This window comes from Colius striatus, chromosome 8 (genome assembly GCF_028858725.1).
Source record: "Colius striatus isolate bColStr4 chromosome 8, bColStr4.1.hap1, whole genome shotgun sequence".
Lineage (NCBI taxonomy): Eukaryota > Metazoa > Chordata > Aves > Coliiformes > Coliidae > Colius > Colius striatus.
The window spans coordinates 13,124,515-13,150,172 of record NC_084766.1 but is presented as its reverse complement, the minus strand read 5'-3'; the positions used below and the strand labels follow the sequence as shown (position 1 = coordinate 13,150,172).

Genomic DNA, 25,658 nt, shown 5'->3' with positions numbered 1-25,658 from the left:
GTAGCAGAGACTCCCCTGCATTCTATGGAGAGAACTGGTGAAGCTGAGATTTATTTTCATTTCTTTAAAGACCCCGCATCAGCGGTACAGACTCATTTTGATAATGAGCCCGCATCAGGGGCAGAGACTCATTTTGCTAAAGCTGACCCCAGACCAGGGGCAGCGATTCACTTCATTAAAGGCCCCGAGCCAGGGACAGTGATTTTGGCCGGAGGAGGCCTTGTCCCAAAGGAGAGCCCCTTTATCACTATGGCCGGAGCAGGCCCTGTCCCGAGGAAGGGACCCAATATCCACAGCTGTAACTGTGGGGAGGAACCCACGACAAAGCAGCTCATTAAACTTATGCCCAGAAGAGGCCTTGTCCCAAGAGAGGGACCTTGCAACTGCAGAAACTGCAACTGCGGTGAAGAATCCATGTCAGAGATATTCACCAAGGACTGTGTCCCGTGTGAGGGAACCTGTATCGGCAGAAGCCGCAGCTGCTGGGAACAACCCACACCAGAGAAGTTTGTTAAGGACTGTGTTCCAGGGGAGGAACCCCGTGTTGGAGCAGGGGAAGAATGCCAGGAGTCATCCTCATCTGAGAAGACAGAAGCGGCAAAGCCCATCTGTGATAGACTGACCACATCCCCCACTCCCTGCCCCCCTGAGCTGTTGTGGGGGGGAGGAGGTAGAGATATCGGGAGCAGTGAGCTGGGCCTGGGAAGAAAGGAGGGATGGGGGAGGGAGATCTTAAAGTGCTGGTTGTAATTTTCTCATCATCCTACTCCCTTTTTGCTTTTATTCTGTTCTGTTTCTTGTAGAATAAACTTTCCTACTTTCCTCTCTAAGTCGAGTACTGGAGTCTGTTTTGCCCAGAACCATAATTGGCAGTGAGCCCTCCCTGCCCTTGTCTCAATCCACAACAATCTTGCTTATCTTTTTACTCCCATTTCGCTGGGTCCTCCGCCATCTTAACGAGGGTAGCGGTGAATGGGGGCATCGAGCGAGAAACTGTCGTGGTGCTGTTGTGCTAGCTGGGCCAAACCACGACACCTTCTTAAATAGTGATGGCAGATTGACCTGGCCAGGCCAGAGGTGGGTCAAAACTCATAGCCTTGGGAAGTTTTGAGAACTGCTTACGGGGGCAGCACTGCAGCCTCCTTCCCGTGTTACCAAGCAAAAAATGACTCCACACAAATCTGTCACACAAAACCATCATAGAAGTGCTGAACCAGTCACCACCTGATTGTGTCTTATGCCATGGGCCTCTATGGGACATGTTTGTAGGTCACAGAAAATAAAGGAAAGCTTCTACCTGACAAGACTTAAAGGCAAAAGTAGCTATCTCAGGAACAGTGTACTCTGGAAGTGGTAAAAATCTGTGGCTTGTCAAGTGAAATTATTTGTATTCACTTCAGGAACTTGGCTGGTACTTTTGGGTTTGGTTTTTACTTATATTGTGCCAGAGATGTGCATGTCATTTCTGTGTGCAGTTTTACCTAGATCACTGCTTGCCTGCCTAGTAGAGCTGTATGAATATTTAGAAAGGATTTGCCTATTCATTCCAATTTCTAATTCTGAGAAATTACTGTACTCATTTCTTATCTCCCAGTTATTTCCCAGCACACCATGAATAGACTGCAGGGATGTATCTCCTATGGTTGTTCTGCAGTTTTGGTTGTTTTTTTAATAACCTTTATTAATGATAATATTCTTCCTTTCTGCTGCTTCACCATGGCTTTTCCTGTACACAAAGGAGATTGCTTTCCTGGCATCCCTTTGAAACAAGGAAGAGAGTTCCCTCAATAATAACTAACCTTTAGTTCTACGACTTTTTCCAGTGTAGTCTTGTAAGACAATAGACAAATAGAAGCAAACACAGTGTTCTGTACTCATCAGGATACTGATGTTTAATAGTGTTGCAAAGGTCTGCTGGGATTTTCTTCTCTACCCTCTTCTGTTTGTTTTTGACAACCTTATGCCCCATGTTTTATAAGCAGCATGTTTCTATGTTATTTTTGAATGCACTTTGATTGCAAAACAAAACCTCTCCATGCTCTACTTCCATAACAGTCTGCTCAAAGGGTAAGAATAAGACCTTGCACCTTAAAAATAAAACAATTTGTCAAACATCCTCTTGCTTCTGTTTTTCCTTTTCTGATGGTGTTTCTTTCACTTAAAAATATGATTAAAAATTTAATTATAGCACAGTAACTTCCCTAGTAATGCATGCTGGTGGTTCTGGTGCTTTTCTTTGTCTGTTTATTATCTCTCCCTGTAAGGATATTTAGCTTTTAGCATTTTGGTCTAGAGGTGGCTGGAGTCAGAAATAGACTTACTGAATTGTGGAAAAACTGCTTGTTTTGATTAGAATGAAGAGAAATAGATACCGTTTCAGATACTCTTTTTTCCTTTTGGCTTTTTCCTTTTTTTGTCCTACAGTGTATTTCTTTGTTCTTTAATGCTACACAAGCCATCTTTTGAAAATCTCAACTTTATGTATTCCTTCGCATAGCTGAAACAGGAACATAATTTCAAACTTGTTTGTATTCCGCAAAGACACAACATTATCTTTTTTTTTTTTTTTTTTTAAGAGGATGCGTTTCACTGTTTAATTGCAGGAGAGAGAATTTCTTAGAACAAAATAATAATGATAATTTATATGTGAAAGGTTAATTAAACCAAGCAAACCAGTAAAAAGCTACAGCAAGGAATTATGTGGTGAGAGTTAAAATTAGGTTGCTGGTTTGAAAATTGGATGTCTCAAGCTCACCACAAATGTGACTAAGGTCATTGCAGTCACTGGTCATCAAAGAATTTGTTAAGGCTGCAAAAGTCCTACAGTCTGGTCTAATCAGATTTCTCTTGGAGATAACAAATCATTGGCCATAGATATGGTTTTGTTTTCAATTATTATAAACTGAAATCTCAATGTTTAAATCATGTACAGGTCACATTCATTTACTTATTTTTAAGCAGACAAGTATGTCTGCTTTCTTTAGTTGAACATTTCCAACACAGAAATTTTAACACGTAACTTGACATGACCAGAGATTCAATGTATTTTGTTCCTGATAGTGGAGCTTTTTATTGTCTGTTTTATTTTTTTAAAATTCCAGCCTGAATAAAGCTGGGAATGTGAATATGACAGTAAAAACAGAATTTACATTGGGATCCCATAGCCTCTGTCTTTGTAAATTACTTTTGAGAACATAAAATATATCCAGATAGTATATCCTGGTGCAGTGAGCTGCAGTAAGTTAAAAGACAAAAAAAACCAGTCTAAACATAAACTTACCTGCATTGGAAGATTTGTCTGTCCCATGTGCTTGGTGAGTCAGTGAGAGCTAGCTTTAGATGGTGAGGTTATCCAAATTCATATCTAAATCTTGTCTTGATTATGAGCAGATTCTCTACTATTATTTCTGCAGTGCATGTTCACTACCCTATCTTCGAGGACAGCAGCATCAAAAAGATTGTGAGATTTTTTTCATTTTTCTAGCTGTGGGAGTCTTTACTTCTACTGAGTTTTCAGATAGATACATTGGAGCAAAATGCTCAGTGAAGATGTTCTTTGTCAACAAACCTGTCAGCATATAACAACTTAGGAGTGTTCTATATATGTTTTATATATATTGTAAAAATATTTTTTTCAGTAAGAAATTAAATTAACTTGATAATTTACTTGCATTGCATCTATTATTACTATAGGTATATTTCTTGTCGTGGTCCATGATTAAAATGAATGATTGCCATGTGTAGGTTTGTAACACAGAACATAACCTTTTAAGTAATGTCCTAATGATTAGTTCTATGCTTACATGAAACCTAATTTGAGAGAAGTAATACATAGCAGAATGTTACACTTCTTTAATGATTTAAGTAAGTTCAAGAACAATTAATTTAAATAGAGAAAATTGAACTTCAGAATCATTTATAGTTTGTCTTGCTCTATTAATCTATTACCAAGTGGCATAATCAGTAATCTTATTGACATAATTACCATGAAAGCTCCCATTTTGCTAATCAAACTGTATCATTGGATTTTCCAACAAGGTAGAAAATATCTGGGTAATTTTGCAATTATAAAAACATGGATATAGATTATTTTGTGAGTACAAACATAATTAAATTAATATTTTCTTTGTAAAATGAAATAGCCTTCTTCCTTGGCACCTGATCTTCAAGACAGAATACCCAGGAGACATTAGGTTTGGTCTAAGTAATTTTTCATGTGCAGAATCACTGAAGTGGTCTATTTTGTTCATCAAAGAACATGAATATTTATTTGGGTTCCTTGATTTCAACAGAATTAGTACATGCTTTAAGCTTTTCACATACACAAACATATATACTTAGGTACTAGTATGTTAAAATTGTCACTAAAATGAAAGAATTTTCTGTGTAATACATAGATTATAGCTGCAGCAGGTTTCAGACAAATAATCCTGCAAATAATGCAGCAATACAGTGTGTGCATGTTTATGTTGGAAAATACTAATGGACAATAATTATAGTAGACTTTAATAAATAGTTGATTTAGCAGATACTAATGTAATGCTTTTTTTGCAGCTCCGTAAAGCCATTATAGATCACATCTCAGATTCCTTCTTAGACACGACTGTTCCACTTCTAGTTCTTATTGAAGCTGCCAAAAATGGAAGAGATAAAGAAATAAAGGAATATGCAGCTATATTTCGAGAACATACCAGCAGGCTTGTGGAGGTATGTTTAATGAATTTGCACTTTTTTCAAATATTTGGTGTAAATGACTTGCCACTGTACATTTCCTTTGCTGGCAGATATTGTAACACAATTAAGCCTGTCATTGAAACTTATTTTTATTACATAATGGTATGCAGTAGGGTAGTGAGTTTTGGAGTATCACCATTTATATAGTTCTTCATTGCATAGAACCAGATGATGAGGAATTCTAATTTGAGAAATTATTGCAAGCCTTTCCACAAAGATGTTCAGTCGAAACTTGATCAAAAGTGTGATATACTCTAATGAGTATTAGCCACAAGCTCAGAATACTACTACCCAAACTATGTGAGATGCTGTATTAGTACTAGTTATTTGCCAGCTTTCTCACTTGGAAAATTTTTAGCCTGTGTAATGATATGATGAAGAGGAAATGGTGCTGTGACACAGTTTAGAGCCATGAACCCTCCCTCTAGTAGACTGAAAGCATGTTGGCATATATGTTGAATAAATTTGCTCACATGCATTGTATACTCAGTACATATTTATAAAAAATATACTCCTTTATTGCTTATAAGTGATACTTATTCATCACTTAGGAATTTGCAAATAGAACTGATGAGAGATTTCAGTTTGTTGCTCAATCAGTCCTGCAAATGTGACTAAATATTCACTGACTTAAACTTATTCAAACTGAAGCTTGAAACACAGCTGGAATCCTGAAGTCATGGATTTTGCAGGATTATTCTCTCAAGTGCCTGTAAGGAATGTGTTGTCAATTTTGTGGGCTTTTAAAATAGTTTTAGTGCTTTTGTGTGCAGTAATGCAAAAATGGGAAAAATCAATGAATTTACTCTGTGGATGAAAATTTACTTAGGAAAACTATTTGACTCAGAATGAATTCATTAATCTGGAGGATCTACAGATAATGAAAGACAAATAGGTAAACATCTAAAGTAAAAGTAGGGTGTTGCATTTATGTTTCTCTTCATGGACGTGTAGTTACAGAATAAGACTAGTTAGTATTTTCCAATTTACAAGACTGCCTTATTTTGCTCATGCTACAAAACAAAGGAAAGCTAAAACACAAATCCAAAGTTTTAAAAGTTTTTCAGATTTTTTAATACTGAAGCTAAAGCAAACTGAAGTAGCTTGATTTTTAGAAAAGACAGGTGATATCTGAAGACCAGACAGCTTTGCTGAATTCGGAATTGAGTTCAGGTCAGCTGGAATACCCAAATCATTATTCAGTTTAGATGTGAATGTAAAAATCCAATATTCATTTTCTTTCCTGGGTTTGAATTTGTTTCTCAAATGAAAGGGGTAGCTGACCATAAGGGTACATTTGTAATTAGGGTTAGTCTGATACATTGTGTAAAATATCTACAAGGACATGTTGCAGATGCCTGTGAACAAAAGACTACCCTTAAGATAGCTACCCTTAGTGATAAAGGAAAAACTATAGCAAAGCTTTGTGATTTCAGCATAGTTAATACCTAGAAAGGAGGGGAAGGAAAAAACAAAAAAAAGGAGAAAATATTCAAATGTCCTTTTTCAGCATAGGTATTACGGGTTTATTACACAGTGTACCTTCTGTAAAGTGATAATCAGAGTACATGATGATGCTTCAAAAACTTACAGAGATTGCCTTTGTTCACCTCACTGAATGATTAACTTCAGAACCCTCTGTTTTCACCTAAACTTACTACTTAAATACTATGAAGTGTAGCAATCTTAGGAGTGAAAGTTCATGAATGCAAATACTAGTGAGTTTAATTTATCCAGATTATTCTGAGAACATTACACATATTTATTTTAGTGGCAAGGTAGTAAATCATAAACAAATCATGTGAGGGGATAAAAGCAAGAGTCTCACGACTGTTGTGTAAGAGTTGTGTTACATGGTTGATATGTGTGTGTGTGTACATATTTATAATTATGCTGTGACTTAATATGCTACTTACAATGAAGAAAACATATTTTAGAAAATGGTTTAGGTAACTGAATTTTGGAGAGACTGTACATAGTGCCACCTCCTATTGTTGAATTAGTTGTTCCAAATTGTCACTGTATTGGTGCTTCCGTTGTAGACTGCTATTCAAAATTAACATAAAATAAAATTTAAGTTATCTTCTGAATATCTACTGGAACTGAAATAACCTATTTAAAAGTTGCTTATATTGGATTAATTCACTTGTCAGTGTCTGAGAGCTTGACTGATGTCTTTTTGATAAACTGTGCTGCTATCTCTCCAGTAAATTAATTAGATAGCACTTGTAATGCATCTGTTAACTGTTAGCCTATCAGACATAAAACAAAAATGGAAATATATTAACAGCTAAGCAAGTGGCCCCAAAGGGGCTTCTTACATATAAACAAGTATATCTGATTTTTAAGAAAAATTCAGTCATTTCCAACAAGATCATCAAAGAAAAAGAATTCTGGCAGCTGTTTTGTGGCAAGTGTAATACCAATTCAACTGATATAAATAGAATAAATACATTAAAGCTGTAAATTGGAACTGTATTTTTTTTAGTGGTCTAAATCCTGTTAAGACAAGAATATGGGTATGTTTTTTAATTGGCAGTAGAGGACTGCATTGTTGCTTTAAAATGTCAAGGAATGTTGGAATTAGATCTTAATAATGATAGTTTTCTCATGTGTATGTACTTCATAAATGCACACATAATTCAAAACTGAGAATTGACAAATACGTGTGGAGCTTGATTTCTGGCTGAACATGGTCTCATAGTTAATGAATATCCATATCATATCAGGTATAGTTAAAAGTACTACCAAAATCAGGGAGCCTGATTCTGCAAGAAGAACAGAACAGATAGAAAGAAGATGAGTTGGCTTTGAATCTTGCTACTTCTGTTATCCATTTATTTATCAAAGGATTTATTTTTTCTTGGTGAAACTTGTAGCATATAAACATCACTCATTCCCTTTGGGAAAGCTGCCCAGCCTTTTGCCAGGAATAGCTTTTATAACATGGTATTGTCTACCATCTGTAAGATTTTGAGTTGGATAAGAATTTAGTTCAAGATCCAATCCCATACAACATTTCCAGAACTTATAGGAAAGTTATTAAGCATCTTTGTATTTTATTAGAAGCCTCTTAAATGACAGTTCACATTTGCATGTTTGCAGAAGAGTTCTCACATTCATTCTTTTGATATTTATTTCCTTTGCTGTTATAAAAACCAACAAAGAAATCCCCTTACAACTTTCAGGTTATGAAATATAAATCTAGAAAGCTAGTCATATACACTACTGGAAAATTGGACTTGATCTCTGCAACTAAGAATAACAAGTAAAGTATTGAGTGCAAGGTCATGGGTGATATATACCTTGCTATAGACACTATCAGACAATATTTTAAAAGCTAAACAACTAAGAAAAAAATGTTGAAAAAAAAGGCATACAACAGTAACTGTACTAGAGAAGGCTCATAGATGAGGTAGATGAGACATCAGACAATTACAATGTAGTTGTGAAAGCAATTTTACCATTTATATGCAGTTGTGACATCCAAGGGGTTGGACGGGTTGTGGGCACCAAGTAATACAGCAAAAGCCAGTGATGCAAGACTACTCATATTGTTAAATACAAACTACCTTATCTCTCAGAAGAAATTTTTTTTTTGTCCTGTCAGGTGCAAATAGCCTTTATGGGACATAAGACATAGTGAAGCTGCTTGCAGTCATTGAGATGGAAAAACCAACTCAGATTCTGTCAATCTCTAGTTTTCATCTTGGAGAACAAAAGCTATAAAAGAAGAAAACATTTACATTCTCAGTGGGGTTTTTTTTTGTCTTCTTTTTTTTTTTTTTCCTGAATGGAAAACATCCTAGGTGTGTACCTGATCCCATTATAAACCTTTGATATCCATAACATCCAGTGTTAAAAAATTTCACAGCTTGACTGTGTGTTGTGTACAGAAGTATCTGGGAAACGCCCATATGATAATTTCATTTGCTGTTTCTGAATTCTTACATCAGAAGAGAAAATGGGCACCAGTGCCTCCTTCCTTCTCTATGCCTCCTTCAGCTGTCTGTTTTCCAAGTTGAGTATTTCTGATCTTGTTAAATTTTCCTTGTTTGGAAGCCATAAAATGATCACCTTGATACATTCCCTGTACCTTTTCCAGTTTCTAGCTCACAAGGTGGACATGAGAACTGTGCACACTATTCAAGATATTTCATGATGTTCCGTTTCCATATCTATTTAATTCCTAACAGTGTTCCTTCTCAGACAACTGCTGGATGCTAAACTCTGATTTTCACAGGAAGTTTATATGATAATCTCAAACTCTTATTCCTGATTAGTACTACTCTACTGAGGTCTATCACGTAAGTGTAATTGCTTTATTTTTTTTTTTTTTTTCCAAAATAACTAACTTTGCATCTCTGTAGATGGAATTTCATGTTAGAATCATAGAATGGTAAGGGCTGGAAGACATCTCCAGTGATCCAGTTCAACCCACTGCTAAAGCAGGGTCCCCCTCAATCAAGTCACTCAGGAACATGTCCAGGTGGGTTTCGAAAACCTCCAGAGAAGGAGACACTACACTTTCCCTGGGCAGCCTGTGCCAGGGCTCCCTCACCTTTCTTACAGTAAAGAGGTTTTTCCTTAAGTGCAAGTTCTTGTGTTACAGAAAAAATTGTTGCCCCATCCTCTTGACATGCACCTTTTAAGTACTTGTAAGTATTAATGAGGTCCCCCCTCAGACAGAATCACAGAATCAAAAGGGCTGGAAGGGACCTCAAAAGATTGTCTAGTCCAACTCCCCTGCCAGAGCAGGACCTCCTAGAGTAGGTCACACAGGAACTCATCCAAGTGGGTTTTGAGTGAACACAATATTCCAGATGTGGTCTCACGAACGCAGAGAGGAAGGAGAACCTCTCTCCACCTACTAACCAGACCCCTTCTAATACATCCGAAGATGCCATCGCCTTTCTTGGCCATGAAGGCACATTTCTGGCTCACAGTCATCCTGCTGTCCACCTGGACCCTTAGGTCCCTTTCCCCTGTACTACTCTCTAAGAGTTCCTTCCCCGACCTGTACTGGTACATGGGATTATTCTTTCCCACATGCAAGACTCTACACTTGCCCTTGTTGAATTTCATTAGATTTCTCCCTGCCCAACTCTCCAGCCTGTCCAGGTCTCATTGAATGGCAGCACAGCATTCTCGTGTGTCAGCCATTCCCCCTAGTTTAGTATTGTCAGCAAACTTGCTGCCAGTGCCCTCTGTTCCCTCATCAAATACATTAATGAATCTATTGACCAGTACTGGTCCAAGCACTGACCCCTGAGGGACTCCATTAGATACAGGCCTCCAACTAGACCCTACTCCATTGATGACAACACTCTGCCTTCTTTCCTTCAACACCTCACTACCTGATCATCCAGCCCACACTTTTTCAGTTTTACCACGAGGTTACTGTGGGAAATAGTGTCAAATGCTTTACTGAAATCAAAATAAACCACATCCCCTGCACTACCACATGTGGTTACATGTTCATAAAAGGCCATTGGGTTGGTCAAACATGACTTCCCCTTGGTAGAACCACGTTGTCCTTTAAAGGCTTGGAGACAGGACCCAGGATGAGTCATTCCATCACTTTTTCAGGGATGGAGGTAAGGCTGACCGGTCTGTAGCTCCTCCTTCTTACCCTTTTGAAGACTGGTGTGACATTAGCTTTCCTCCAGTCGTCAGGTACTTCTTCTGTTTTCCACAACTTACTGAAGATGATGGAGAGTGGTTTAGCAATGACTTCTGCCAGCTCCCTCAGCACCAGCGAGTGCATCCCATCGGGGCCTATGGATTTACGCACATCCAGATTGCTCAACTGATCCTTAATTCAGTCCTCATCAACCAAACAAAACTCCTCCTTTAACCTGACTTTCTCTGGAGTCTGGGGCTCCTGAGGACGGTCTCCAGCAGTGTAGACAGAGGCAACAAAGGCATTCAACAACTCTGCCTTCTCCTTAACCTCTGTCACCAGGGCACCCACCTCATTCAACAGTGGACCTCTGTTGCTTCTAGCATTAGTTTTATCTCCAATGTATTTGAAGAAGCCCTTCTTGTTGTCCTTGACCTCCCTTGCAAGGTACAACTGCAATGAGACTGAACAGCTCCAGATCCTGTAGCCTTCAAAAGAAAGATGTTCCAGTCCCCTGATTATCTTGGTGACCCTGTATTTAGTTTATTTAATAAATTTTCATTAGTTCTTTCATTTACTACTCTGAATAACTTGGTAGAAGATGCATTTAAAAACAAAACAAAACAACTTGATGCAGACACTGTGACCCCAAGGAAATTTCTGGTTCAGAGCTTTATCCCAATTTCCTACTTCTCTGTCCTGATGTTTAAAAAAAGTGCTGTTAATCTATCTGTATCAGCTGTGAATTACTGGTTACTCAGCCACGCTGATTCTTGGAGTTGTAGGATCTAAATGCCTGGATCTTAGTGCTGCATACAAGGTACAATTAACTGTCTAGCTCTTTTTTGGCAGCCTCAGGGAGGGTATTCTTCCATTGCCTCTGTTATGACATTAAAAAGCTTTATGAAAGTTTTTCCTTTTCATCATATAAAGGTAACTTTTTGCCCTTGAAGATATGTGCTGTGAAATCAGCGGTATGTACTGTCTGCTGAAGTGTAATTCTCTCCAAACTAATGAAACAGGATTTTTTTAAAAGAATCCAGTCACGAGTTCAACTTTAGTGAGTCTTCTTTTTAAAAAGCAGTGTCTCAGCTGTATCTTGTCAAAAAGACAGTGTTCCACACACCTAGATGGCTTCAGAGCACCATTGTTGATCTGGAGTATGATGATAGTGTTGCATCAATGATGAATTTGCTAATATAAATTTTGAAATGGAAGCAGGACAACATACTGTAACAAAGAGATTATATTCCATTCTAAAAACAATCAGTGAGCCATAATTTGAATCAGCATAGTTTTACTACTTACTTTAATATGTCCTTTGTAAATGATTCTGTTGTTGCCACGTTGATAAAACCATCAGTGTTTCATTTCCCTTACAGGATGTTTCACTTGATTGGAAAACTTTGCAAAATAGATTTCTGAATGTGGGCCATAGGTATGTGTATCTGTGTAGTCAGATCTCCAGTCACATAAAAATTGATTTTAGTATTGAAACCAGGAAGTCCAACAGTGACAGATAATGAAAAGATTTTGATATTACAGAATTAGAATGTAAGTCTATTTTTAAGTAAACCAAACCATTGATATTTGTGTTGTGTCAGCTTTAAGCATATACTTGTCTGCTCGAATTAAAGCATGTACTAACAATATTCTTTCCCTACTCCTTTCCGCACCCTGTACTCACTTGTATTTCTTCACTCATCATTTTTCTTGTTTTGTCTCATTTCAAAGATGAAAAAGTCAGGTAGTACTCTGATGTTTGATTGTGTTGGTCTTTTTTTTTTCTTTTTTTTTTTTTGTTTTTTTTCAAATTTAAAACCTTATCTATCTACCCTCTTTACTCTTAGCCTAAGATAAAGATTTCCCAAGGATTTATCTTGCTTATAATAAGTACTCACCTCTTTGACTGAACAACTAGTTTAGTCTGGATGTCTAATTTTTAAATAGCTGAAATGAGGTGAGATGAATTGTACCTTGAGACATGAGTTATGATCTGTTTTGAGACACACAATATACTGCATTTTCTTATTCTCCTTATAGCAATTTTTAACCAGGTGTTATTCTCCTAATCAGGTATCCTGTTTTTCAGTGCATTTTTGCACCTCTTTTTGAAAGATCAAGGTTGTTTGAATACTAGGTTCTGATATTCTTTTGCATATAAATACAATAGACTGAACTGGATGTTATAAAAACAAAAGCTCATCCTCTAACAAAGGTTTCTCCAACAATTAAATTTATATGGAAATTAGAAGTACTACTTGAAATATCAAGAGTGATTTTCTGTGGTTTCTATTTTAATCTGAAGATGAAAACTTCTCAAATAGAAACAATAGATCTTGAGAAAGAACATACTTTTTTCTTCCTCTATGAATACAAAATGTTAATTGAGCTAAGCTAAATTGCCCCCTACACCTACTCACTGCTTATATTGCAATTTAAAAGACAAACTGTATTCTCATAGGCCAATGACCTTTGTGTAAGTCCACCTGAGGATTACAATCTCTTACAAATATCTCTCTTTCAAATTAACATTTGGAAGTTACAATCTTTCTTTTGAAAATATATTTAAGATATAATACATTTCAGAAATACGTATACAAATTGAGTGATGTTCCAAACATCAGTGCAATGGAAAAAATTCAACACTAGATCTGAGGTGATGATGTTTCTAAAGGTAATAGCAACTGCAGATAGTACCTTCTACCTTGTTTTCTTATATTTTCTCTCTCCTGAGTTTATTAGCTACTCTGTACTCTTACCTTAGAGGTTGCAGCTTCTGTTAAAAAAGCGTTTAGACTTGTGACATTAGCCACACTCACCAGTAATATTTGCTGCTGGTTTGTGGACAGCACTAGTAATCAAGAAGCCCAAACAATTGTGAAGTATTTAAGATAACTTGGTTAACATCTTTGCAGTATTATAGCTGCACAATAATTACACACACACTCACACACAAAATAGATGTAAATGCTATTGGTATCTTCAGATATATGGAAGAAGTGAAATACTCATAGTTACACAGTGAAAAGAAAAAAACCATTGAAATGCGCACCTTGACTATTAGATTGAACACTTCTCACAAATGGACACTCAGTGGATGAAGTATTTTCATGAATACCAATGGTCACATTTAGCATTTAGCATCAGATGGAGGATATTCTAGGCTATAGTGCTGTGTATTATGGAGGTTGTTCTAGGCTATAGTGCCTTACATTGCTCATATATTGCATAAAATAGTCATAAGTCCAAATATAGATTTTGTGACATTGAAAAACTAGGATATAGTGAAAAATGAAAAAAGGGACCAGATGTGGGTTAAGATTCCATCTGTACTCTATGTCTTTGTGAGTTGTGGCTAAAATAAATTCCCAAGGGGTATGTTTCTGTTACAAAATGTTTGTTATTGATTAGAATTCCTTATTATAATGCAGCAGTTTTGATAAAAATAGTTAAAAAATTCAAGATTAACTGCTTTGAAATTTTGTACATTTAGGTTTTGCTTTTAAATGTCTTTTCATTTAAAATGTTACAATTAAAGAGTAAATCTAATGAAAATATTTGATTATATGGAAAAAAAAATAAACAGTCTTGCCTTCTAGGAAATTTCAAAATTAGCTATGAATACAAACACTATTTAAAATTATGAAAATTATGACCAAATAATAAGGAAAAGCATTCAGGGACTTTGTTGTATGTGATAATCCCTTGTAAGACATGTCTGTTTTAGTGAATATAATGTCTGTCCAGTGGTTCTGATTCACTTCTACCAGAGACCAAAACAAATTCTGATATTGAGAGAACAAGTATGTAAAAGTGAAGACAGGTAAAAAGGAAGACTGAAATGTCACAGCTACACAAGGAAAAAAGTGAGTCCTCTGTAGCTAGAAATTTCTTGTTTGGGAAAGCTGACAGGCTCTTTTCCTGAGCTGAGCTATCAAAGAGATGTAATGCTTTCTGAGAGGAGGAGTGATATACTGGGTGAACTTGAGATTAAAAAAGAAATTTGATGGGAGCTGGGAAGAATCCTCTGATTATCTTTTCTTTTGGCACAGATGCAAATCTCCCACTGCAGTGTTTAAAGGTCACCTGTACCAAGCAGAGGCTGAGAGATTTAATAGGAGAAGTGGAGGCAACGATGAAGTGAACTTTTGTGTTCTTCATCTTTTTCTCAGTACATGAATATATCATATTCTCTGCAGTTTGATCTAATAACATTGACTTCAGATCTACTACTCTGATACATAAACTTGAGGGTTTAGCCTGTTGCCTAATTCTTGCCCTTAAGTTTTTCAGTTTGGCTATATTCCATTATAACAATCCTGGCTTCTACAAATTAGGATTTCTAAGGTTAAATTTGTTTTGAAGTATGGATAGTAACAGATAGCACATACATTTAAGTGTGTCAGTGTTGTAATGTGTTGATATCAAACAGCAAAGGTATGCAGGACATACAGAGTAGTATTAAAAAAGCAAATTTGGCTGACAATATAAAAATTTTTAGTACAGGAAGTACAGCACATCTTGAAAGTGAATTCACCTTAAGAAATAATTCTTTTTAAGTTAAATGAAGTAGAAGAGAAAAAAAAATCTTGATTTATTAAAATATGTATAGAGAAATAAAATGTCACTTTCTACTTGAACAACCTACAAGACTCATAGGAAAAAAACTATACAAATACTGACAAAATCTTAATTTACTTTACGAAAAAAGTAAATTAAAAGAACTTGCTGGCTCTTGTCACCTCAGCCACTTCTAAAATTAGCTTTTAAAAAGGTGAGATGGATGTCCTGAATGCTTTAGTGGAGAACTTTGGTCCAGGCACTCCTTGCTTCACTGGAGAGTTCATAGCTTTTTGCTACTTAAATATGATGAAGCTACTGTGTGTAGAGTGACTGCCCTCTGGTATTGGCAGCACTATTATTTTAAAATTAAGTATAATTTTTTTTTAGTTTAAAGCCTTTTTAGTTTAGAGCCTCTCCTAGCAATTCTTTGTGGAATTGCTCATGATTCACAGAAATTAAGTTCTTCAAAGGTAGGATTTATTTCATTTGTGTTTCAGTAGCACTCTGGAGACTGAGAAATATGTGTGTCCCTAGATTTGGGAAAACAGATGAGACAGATAAACTGTAGGAGACAGAAAGGGAGAATGAATCTGTTATGTAGATCAATGAGAGAGCCTGGAATAAAATATAGATAAGTGAATTTAACTCAAAATCAGTCACCATTAAATTCAGTTAAGAAAGTCCATGTAAGAGTTCATCTGAATTAACTCTTATGTAGCATTAATTGGTGCCGTTTTTAAAAAGAAATTGGGATTTGAGATATACATAGATCTAAACATTATTTTTCATTCAATGCTGTTAGATTTACAAAGCCATTTCAGCAAACAATATGCAAGAAATTACATATGGTGCAGGCAAAATATTTTCAGGGTTAAAGATACTGATAAAAATGTTTGCAAAACCCAGCACAGTGAAAATAGTAGTATATATTTAGTTACTAAAATTAGCCTATATTGACATTTAACTTAGTAACATGCTACAGGGAAACTTCCTTCCTTTCAAGCAAAACACAGTGCCACTGGTTCTTGAACTAAAGTTTTCTACATCCATCTCTTGCAGAAAATGGCTCTGCCAAAAGTCAGTTTTAACAAAGCATCCGCTTTTCACTTTCTATACAACAATGTGATGGGTTTGTGTAGAGTTTGAGTGCCAAAAAGAACTGTTGTGGTTTAGGCCCAGCCAGGAACAAAGAACCGTGAATAGCTGCTCGCTCACTCCTCCCCCTCCCAAGTAAGTAGAAGAGAAGAGAAACCATGGTTCTTTGGAAATCCCCAGGGACATAGAGAGCTCACTCACCACTTATGGTCCCAGGCAAAACAGAGTATGTCATCATCCTGATTTTTGCATTACAGTTTAATTTCTAGTAGTCACACCCATAAGCACATGCAGCAGCTGGCACTGGGAAATGGGATCCTGTTGTACAGTGTGATCAGCAGATGCAGAACTGAAGTGTGGCTTTCTGCTTGAAAGATCATATATCTAAGTATGAAATATGAAGCAGTTAGCATATAGAGATATGCATGCAGAAGATTGGTCAGCATTTTGGGAATAAAATGTACCTGTCAGCAGACTAGGAGGACAGTTTTGTAAATAAGATGAGCACTTTTAAGCGTGATCAATATTTATGAATGTGAAGTAGATTTCCTTTATGTTACCATACTAATTTCTAGAATCAGTGTATCCTTGACAAGTTGACTCTCTTATCATACACATATATTTTTTTTTCCTCTTATTTAGCTAGTTAACACAATACTTTGGTTTTGAGAGGAAAACCACCACCAATTCACTGATTTCTATGCATCCTCTATTTGCGTGCCTCAGAATTGCCATTCAGAACTCCTCTAGTTTTGTCTTTTTCACTCTTGGGACACCAGTATGCAGCCTGCCTGTTCAGGCAAAGTTTAGTTAATGGTACATCCAGGAGATCTGTGCAGTGGAGTTTCCTTTCTTTTAGGTTCTTCATTAGCACAGCTAAGTTAAATCCAAATATCTTAGTGAATTTATTTTTGCAATCTAATTGCTAACTTTGCCAATTTTAGCATATCTGTGATTAGATAAGTCTGTAGCAAGCAATTCCTATCTAACTATAAACCAAAAAGTACACTTATTCATTTGACTTACAGATGTTCTGCAGCTTTTAAAAAAAATCAAACTTTTAATGCCAGTAAACCCAAGAGTTAGGTCTAAATCCCTGCTTCCCCATTTCAGCTAGAATTTGTTTCTGTGCTGAGGGCTCTGGGAGTCCTTTAGCAAACTGGCCTGATTGTCAAGATGATGTGACAGCTGTCAATAAACAGTGGGGATGGCCCTAATGGTTACCGCTTACAAACCCTCTGTTGTCAAGTGTTGCTCTGGTTGATTGTCTGTTTGCAGATGGCATGCAAAAGGGAAGCCTAAAGATGGCAATAGCATTTCTGAGGGTGTGTGGAAATATTTCTAAACTGAAAGGCAGCAGAGGATAAATGCACAAGTGCCTTAAACTCTAATAGAAGAAATCTGAAAAGAGTAATTGAGAGGTGTCAGGCAGATGCAAGGAGGCCTTTAAAGACATTTAACTTGTTCATAATGTGTTGGAGAGAGATGCTTAATTGAGAGCTAATGTGGTAAAAATAGTGAATTAAGACAATTAATTCAAGAAAATTAGCTTAAATTAGTCAAGCATGTACTCCTAAGTGTATGTAAACTTTACGACTTTCCGAGACTCAAAATAGCAAGGTTCAGAGTTCCATCATCTTGCAGCAAATTCTGAATTCATAATGTGAGAATTTTTGCACCTTCATGTAATTAATCAAATAAGGCCCAACTTTCGTATTACTGATTGAGCTTCAGGTGATAAATGGTGACATTTTCATTAATCCTCTTAGTCGCAGCCTTTATTGCCTAAGTGTGAAGCAAGGGAACAAAAGATAAACAACCTAAAGATTTATCAGACTTTCTATGTCTGAGGGGCATATTTCAACAGGGAGAAATGTCAGCCACCTAGTATAGTGAGGCGTACTATAAGTTATGTGAGCTCCGAAAGGGAGATTGTCTTGGTTCAGTCATCGTAATACATTGTCTTGGACTCTTCATCATAATACACCTGGTTAACATGTTTGCTGATAGTATAAAGATAGCTGTCAAAAGTGCAGCAGCAGTGACTTTCTTCTTGTATTTCACTACACAAGTACAATTTAGAAATTCCTTACAATATTAGAAATTGCTATAATCATGATTGCATGATCCACAAAAGTCTCATGAGTCAGTCACCTCTAACAGAGTAATTCTGAACGTGCTAAAAAAAGCAGACATCATCAAAATGTTAACATCAGTTACTAAAGCTTGTGCTTCTTAAATACCAAATATCTCTGAGAGTATGTATACTTTTCAGGATTGTTTGGTTGTTTTTTTTTCACTTGGTACATGGATGCTATGATATCTAGTGAAGGAGGAGGTTTATTCCTGTCAGTGGAGGTTCTGAGTATTTGTTCTACATGACCCTCTATGCAAATTTTCAGAAGTTCATCTAATACAGGCTGTTATCCTTCTGTCAGATGATCTGGCCCTTATTGGGTCAAATTGGCCAACAGGATCTCAAGTTCCTGTTCAAGTTCCAGAGAAACATATGTGTCTGTGTATATGTATGTATGCATAGAGAATAGTTTTGTATTAATTCCACCTCTTTTGAAACCAGATTTCTAGCCTGAAATACAAAATTTTGTTGTAAGTTGTTACTGCATAGGCTAAGACAGCTCAATGTCATTTCACATAATCTCATACAATATCTACATTGCTAAATTGGAGAGATAAGAGTTTGATGGATCATAGAATCATAGAATCATAGAATGTTAGGGGTTGGAAGGGACCTTTAGAGATCATCTAGTCCAACCCACCTGCAGAAGCAGGGTCACCTAGATCAGGTCACATAGGAACATGTCCAGGCAGCTCTTGAAGAAGGAGTCTTCCTCTCCAGGGAAGGAGACTCCACAACCCCTCTGGGCAGCCTGTGCCACTACTCCGTCACCCTCACAGTGAAATAGTTTTTTCTTATGTTTAAGTGGAACTTTTTGTGTTCCAGCTTCATCCCATTACCCCTTGTCCTGTTGCTAGCTACTATAGAATAAAGGGATGTCCCAACCTCCTGATACCCACCCTTTAGATATTTATAAATGTTAATAAGATCTCCCCTCAGTCTCCTCTTCTCCAGACTAAACAGCCCCAGCTCCCGCAGCCTTTCCTTATATGAAAGATGTTCCAGTCCCCTGATCATCTTGGTGGCCCTGTGCTGGACTCTCTCCAGCATTTCCCTGTCCCTCTTGAGCTCAGGAGCCCAGAAGTGGACACAGGACTCCAGATGAGGCCTCACCAGGGCAGAGTAGAGAGGGAGAAGAACCTCCCTTGACCTGCTGGCCACACTCTTCTTGATGCATCCCAGAATGCCATTGGCCTTCTTGGCCACGAGGGCACATTGCTGGCTCATGTTTAGCTTATTATCAGTCAGATCTCCCAGGTGTCTCTCTGCAGAACTGCTCTTCAGCAGTTTGACATCCCAGCCTGTACTGGTGCATGAGGTTGTTCCTTCCTAGATGCAGGACTCTGCACTTGTCCTTGTTGGACCTCACCAGGTTCCTCTCTGCCCAAATCTCAAGCCGGTCGAGATCCAGCTGAATGGCAGCACAGCCTCTGGGGAATCAGCCAGTCCTCCCAGTTTGGTGTCATCAGCCAACTTGCTGAGGGTACACTCTGTCCCCTCATCCAGGTCGTTGATGAAGATGTTGAACAAGACTGGCTCCAAAACCCATCCCTGTGGGGAACCCATCCACTGGCCACAGGCCTCCAACTCAATTCTGTGCCATTGATCACCACCCTCTGGGTTCTGTCATTCAGCCAGCTCTCAATCCACCTCACCCTCCACTCATCCAAGCCACACTGCCTGAGCTTTCTGATGAGGGATGTTATGGGAGACAGTGTCAAAAGCCTTGCTGAAGTCAGGGTAGATGACATCCACTGCTCTCCCCTCATCTAGCCAGTCAGTTATGCACTCATAGAAGGATATCAGGTTGGTCAAACAGGATTTCCCCTTGTTGAAGCCACGCTGACTCCCCTTGATAAGCATCTTATCCTTCATATGTTCAGTGATAACATTCAGATGAGCTGTTCCACCACTTTTCCAGAGATGGAGATGAGGCTGACCGGCCTGTAGTTTCCTGGGTTGTCCTTCTTACCCTTTTTGAAGACTGGCATGACATTGGCCTTTCTCCAGTCCTCAGGCATCTTGCCTGTCCTCCATGATTGGACTATTTGATGGATAAGGAATAGGTTGGATGGCTGTATCCAAAGAGCTGCAGTCCACAGCTTAGTGTCCAAATGGAGGTCAGTAAGTGGTGTCCTTCAGGAATCTGTATAGGGATTGCTGCCGTTCAGTATCTTTTTTATGACACTGACAGTGGGATTGAGTGCACTCTCAGCAAGTTTGCTGATGACACAAAACTGATATGCTTGAGGGACAAGATGTCATCTAGAGGGACCTTGATAGGTTTCAGGAGTGTGCCTAAATGGATCTCACAAAGCTTAACAAGGCCCCAGGGGCAAGGGACTGCACCTGGGTGGGGGCAATCACCAGTACCTGTACAGAATGAAGGATGTATTGATTAAGAGCAGCCCTACAGAAAAGGACTTGAGGATATTGGTACATGAAAACTTAGATATGAGCCTGCAATTTGTGCTTGCAGCACAGAAAGCCAATTGTATTCTGGATTATGAAAAAAAAGTGTGGTGGGAAGAATGAGGGTGGTGATTCTTGCTCTCCACTCTGCCCTGTTGAGACCCCACCTGCAGTACTGCATCAGGCTCTGAGGCATTAGAACAAGACAGACATGTTGAAGCAGGTCTGGAGGAGGCCACAAAAATGACTGGAAGGATGGTACCTCTCCTATAAATACAGATTGGGAGATAGGGTTCTTCAGCCAGGGAGATCTTATTGCGGCCTCTTAGCAGTTAATGGGGGCTTATAAAAAAAGATGAAGATATTCTTTTTCTTTTATTGTAGCCAGTAGTGGTAGGACTAGGAGTTTTAAACTGGAAGCGGGCAGATTAGATAGTACGAGGAAGTTTTTTCCCTATGGAGATGGTGAGGCACTGGAAGAAGTTTCCTTAATAAGTCGTGGCTGCCCCATCCCTGGAAGCATCCTTGGCCAGCCTGGATTGAACTGGAAGCAACCTTATGTAGTGGAAGATGTCCCTGTCCATGGTGGTGGAGTTGGAACTAGATGATCTCTTTCAATCCAAAGCATTCTATCATTTTAAGAGTATTTACAAAATACTCTTAAAAAATATATTTGTTTACTCAGTTTCATCACTTATTTAGGAATCTTTCTGGGTATTTTACCACTGCCAAATGGTTTTTGAACTAGTATTTTTTCCTCCTGCTGCCAGGGTGATGCTTTCTACAATACTGTACTTAATAACGTAAGTTCTGGAATACATTGAAATAACTGAGAAATGTGATTGTTCTGAAATGCAATTTGTATACAATACTCAGAGGAGCTATTTAGTATCTTGTATTTTAGGCAAGAAAACAAAAAGTAGAATAAATCCTTTCATAATACAGACTTAACAGCCAAAATAAAATTGAAGGATTAGTGTCTGAACTCTCCTTAGGAAAAGGGGGGAAAAAAAAAAAGCAAGGAAATTACGACAAAAAACATACTATGGCAAGTCATGGCCTAGAATTTCTGATCACAAGGAAGGCAAGTGATCTTTAACAGGGAAGTTGGGCGTTCCTGGCTTTGACAACTTGATTGGAGACAAAAGGCACATAATGTTAGGTATTTCCCTTTAGTATAAGTCATCCTGTGCAGAAGCTATTTAAAAAAGAAACGGAACAACAAACTCAAGTAATATGCAGTAATATCAGCATAGCTACTTCCAAGGATATCACATTGTTCACATTTTAACATAATTTTATTAAACTACTTTTTAATAACTGTTAGCCTAATGTTCAAAATACTGGGTTCATGACAAATTTCTAAAACTTTCTTCTGAAAAACATAGACAGGTCTTGCTAAGCACAAGGAATCTCCTCGCTCCACTCAGTAGGACAGTATTGTCTAGGTGTGTTTTCTCTTATTGAACTGTCCTAGGTCACAACATTACCAGCTCTTTTAACCAGACAGTCCAGTGAAGGGGTAAATGGACAGCAGTAGCCATATGCCATGTGCTTTTGTGATGGGAAGTTCAGAACACTGTTCTCAGTTTTATCTTAAATAACATGTACCCTATCAGCCCTTTATTATGAACCATTCATAGGTTATCATTCTAGACTTGTTTGCACAGGGAGTTGTTTCCTTTGAAACATATTAATAATACCCTCATCTCTTACTCTATTGCTGTTAGATATCTACTGTGTGCCAGGATTGTTTTACATCTGGACATTACTTTGCAGTGAATAATAGTGAATTAATTTGCCCCTCTGTAAGGCCAGTATACCCTAAACAAGACAGAAGTTTCCTCAGTGAATTTAGTAGGATTGCAGTCCTACACTTCAGATTCTAGCCATATGCTTAAGGGTGTGCCCACACCATGCCTCAGACTGTGTTGCACCCTGAAGTTCTGAAATCTGGATGATTTTATATTTATGTAAGTTTTGGTTGCAAGGCTTATAAAGGGCTGTGATGAATTTTACCTCTCCTGCATCAGAGATCACATTGCAAAAATGTGTCAAGGATTTCTTGCAAAATATTTTATGATCCTTTAAACTCAATTAACATTAAATACAGACTTCCACTGTCACAGAAGCATTTTATATTAGTGCAACGCTTGCTCCATATAAACTGCAATAGCTAGGAGACTACCTCCAGCTCCATTGCAATGGGAATTCACTGTCTATAGATGGCGCTCTCAGTAGCCGCAGGAACACAGTTCATGACACCATTCAAAAAGTGGAGAAGAAAAGCTAATAAACCTGAGAAAAATTTGCTTAGATATTAATTTAAGACATAAAGGAAGAGTAAAAATGAATGAGAGAATTAATTATATTTTTACAAGAATGTTGAAATGTAGCCTACAAAGAATATACTGTAATGCTGTAATGGCTTAATGGATTGCATAAAAAACATACTATGTGCCCATGGCACAGGTTAGATTTTTGCCACTGGCTAAGTGTATTTATTTTGTTCTACAGACAAACTTAGTTATTTCATATACATACATGTATGTACTTCATTATAGGTGAATAATAGATTGCTTTATTGCCACTGCAAATATGATTGGCTCGAGCATGTCCTAAGTAGCTTCCTAAGCATGTTTGCATTTTGATTCACTTCAGTATGGGAAGTGTTCTGAGTAATGTTAGCATTTACCCAGAGCGTGTCCCATATGGGTAGTTAATATTCAGTGAGTAGAAAACCCAAACCACTGACAGTAGGAAATCAAGGTGTTTAATGTGGCTTTTCACAAAGCTACTTTTTATTGACAAGGCTCTTCTAAGCTTTTTGGGCACAGGCCATTCTGACCCAGCTGCCACTGCCAAGAGCTGGGCCGGGCACTGCTGCTGCCTTCGTTGAGCTGTCTGCTGAAGGCCATGCGCCCATCTTTTTGCCTCGGTCCCATTTCAGTGGTGCTGAGCTAGGATGCAGCTACCATGTCACCCTGGTATGTAACTAGACAGGCTATGGCTGCGTATAACAGGGTAGGCTCAGACCAGCCTGCGTCCTTCCAGCTGCCATTTGGTGCCCCTGCCCCATAGCAACACCCTGCCTGGCCCCATCTCACCTCGCTCCTTCTGGAAGGTTCCGTGGCTGCGCTGAGGGTGCAGTGTGCTGCAGTGCCTGGAGCTATCTGGATGAGCATCAGTATGTCCTGCCCTGAAGGAGTGGGAGACGTTTGCACATTTTTTTTCTGTCAAGTATGAATGTAGATTGCTAAACAGGCCTTTTGATTTGCTGGAGGAATTGTGCTGTTCCTAGCAGAAGATTTTCAGAGTGCTGAGGGTGCTGAGGAGAGAGTTGTGTGGGCAGGCAGTGTGCGGCCCAGAGCATGCAAGGCAATTCAGGCAGCTGAAAACTAGTAACTAGTATTTTCTTCCTTATTGAGTTGTCTCTGTTAAGAGCTGGTGTTTTCATTTTGCAGGGGGTAAGCTCAATGACCTTGTTTTAAGGCCTAATTTTGTGCAGCATGAAGTCTAAAATACCAATCCATTAGGTAACTATACAAAACAATATATTAAGAACCTTTTTTCTGAGGTTGAAAAGTTTCCAGTTTCAGTTGTGCTGCAGTGTTTGCTTTTTTTTGAGGTGAAAGGCTGTATCTATCCAATCGTGAGCTTTTGGGAGCAGGTGTGCAAGCAGCTACTCACCTGTGGAAGCGAGGGATATACAGTCCAGTTTGGAGTAGTATTTTGGTCAATATTTGTACTTATTGTGTATTATCATTATGCTTAAATCTGTTGAGTGATGAAGTGCTAAAGTCCTATTCCTCTGGATATTTTTTTTCAAGTCCAGTTCAGTGGAAGGAGGACAAGAATAGACTAAAGGTCTCCATAATAACACTGAAAACATTGAGGTATATTTTATCCTGTTTATGAAAAGAATGCATTTTTTGTTTACAGTAGATATAAATTTATGCATCTGTGAACTGCCATTGTTTCCTGTCTTGGATGAAGCTCTACCAGAGGCTGTACTTCATTTTTTTGTAATCATTAAGATAGTCTTGTTGAAGAGGGTTCTCCTGAGTTACTCCTTTCTTTTTATTCCAGGAAACGTTTGACCTGTTGGCAAGCCTTGGGGGAAAAATGGATTGTTCAATTAATTGTGAAGTGTAAACCCCCAAAATTTTCTGAAAATAAGATTTTTCTTTTCTTTTTTTCAATGTGCAAGTGTGCTCTGAGGGTTGCACTGAATTGGGGCTGTCTTGTCCTAAAGGCTGGAGGGAGACAATTGAGTTGGAGAAGGATTCCAAGAATACTGAGAGGCTTAACTCATAGCAAGTTCTGGAATGGGACTTTTTCTTTCTGAAAAATCAATATTTGAAAAGAGTTCTTTAAACACATCTGATGTGTTTATTTGTATGAGTTGGCTGATGCATCACATAAGGTGCCTTAGGCTATGACTTGCTTTCTTGAGTAAATTTGGTCTTTTAAATTTAGAGATGGACCTTATTTTTGTTCTGGGAAGGCTTTCAAAGTGCTAGAATTCAGATATCGCCTCAAGCTGAATCTTGAAAAGGGGAACGACACTTTGTTTTGGTTTGTTTCTGAAGGGTGGGAGAAGCTTTGACTACACTTCTGCATGCCTGTCAGGGAAATTATTTGTATGGTAAAGTAATTTTTTTCCTTTTTGAGAAGCCTTTTCAGTATTGACAAGAATGATGCCTAAAGTTTCAGGTTAATCCTTCCCATTATGCAGTATGAAAACGATGTGCAGCTTTATACTATTTCCCATTCTTGTTATATAGTCATTCTATTGGTATTTTAATTTGGATTTTGATTATAATACTAGCCAATTTGTACCATTAATACTAAGTAAGCAAATACAGTATTCACTGATACTATGTTGCCTCAGTTTACTATGTATGCTGATAGGTGTGATTGAATGATTTCACGCGTTTATTTTGCAGCACTGATTTGGTTCAATTAAATATATATTCAGAGGAAAAAGTGTGTGTTTCTGTTTCTGTGTTTCACACCTCAAGCAAAGTTAGTGATAGTATTTGGGTTTTCACAAGTGGAATTAGAATCTTGTGCTATGCATTGGTATGT

The 25,658-nt window shown here is 37.9% G+C and overlaps 1 protein-coding gene across 1 annotated transcript in view; it reads left to right on the top strand.

Moving 5' to 3' along the window:
- The window catches only part of CTNNA3 (catenin alpha 3), a 493,584-nt gene that overhangs the window by 286,110 nt on the left and 181,816 nt on the right, over positions 1-25,658 (top strand). Inside the window, exon 8 of the mRNA XM_062001246.1 lies at positions 4,555-4,707. Within this exon, the coding sequence (XP_061857230.1) occupies positions 4,555-4,707 (153 nt within the window). The remainder of the gene's footprint in view (positions 1-4,554; positions 4,708-25,658) is intronic.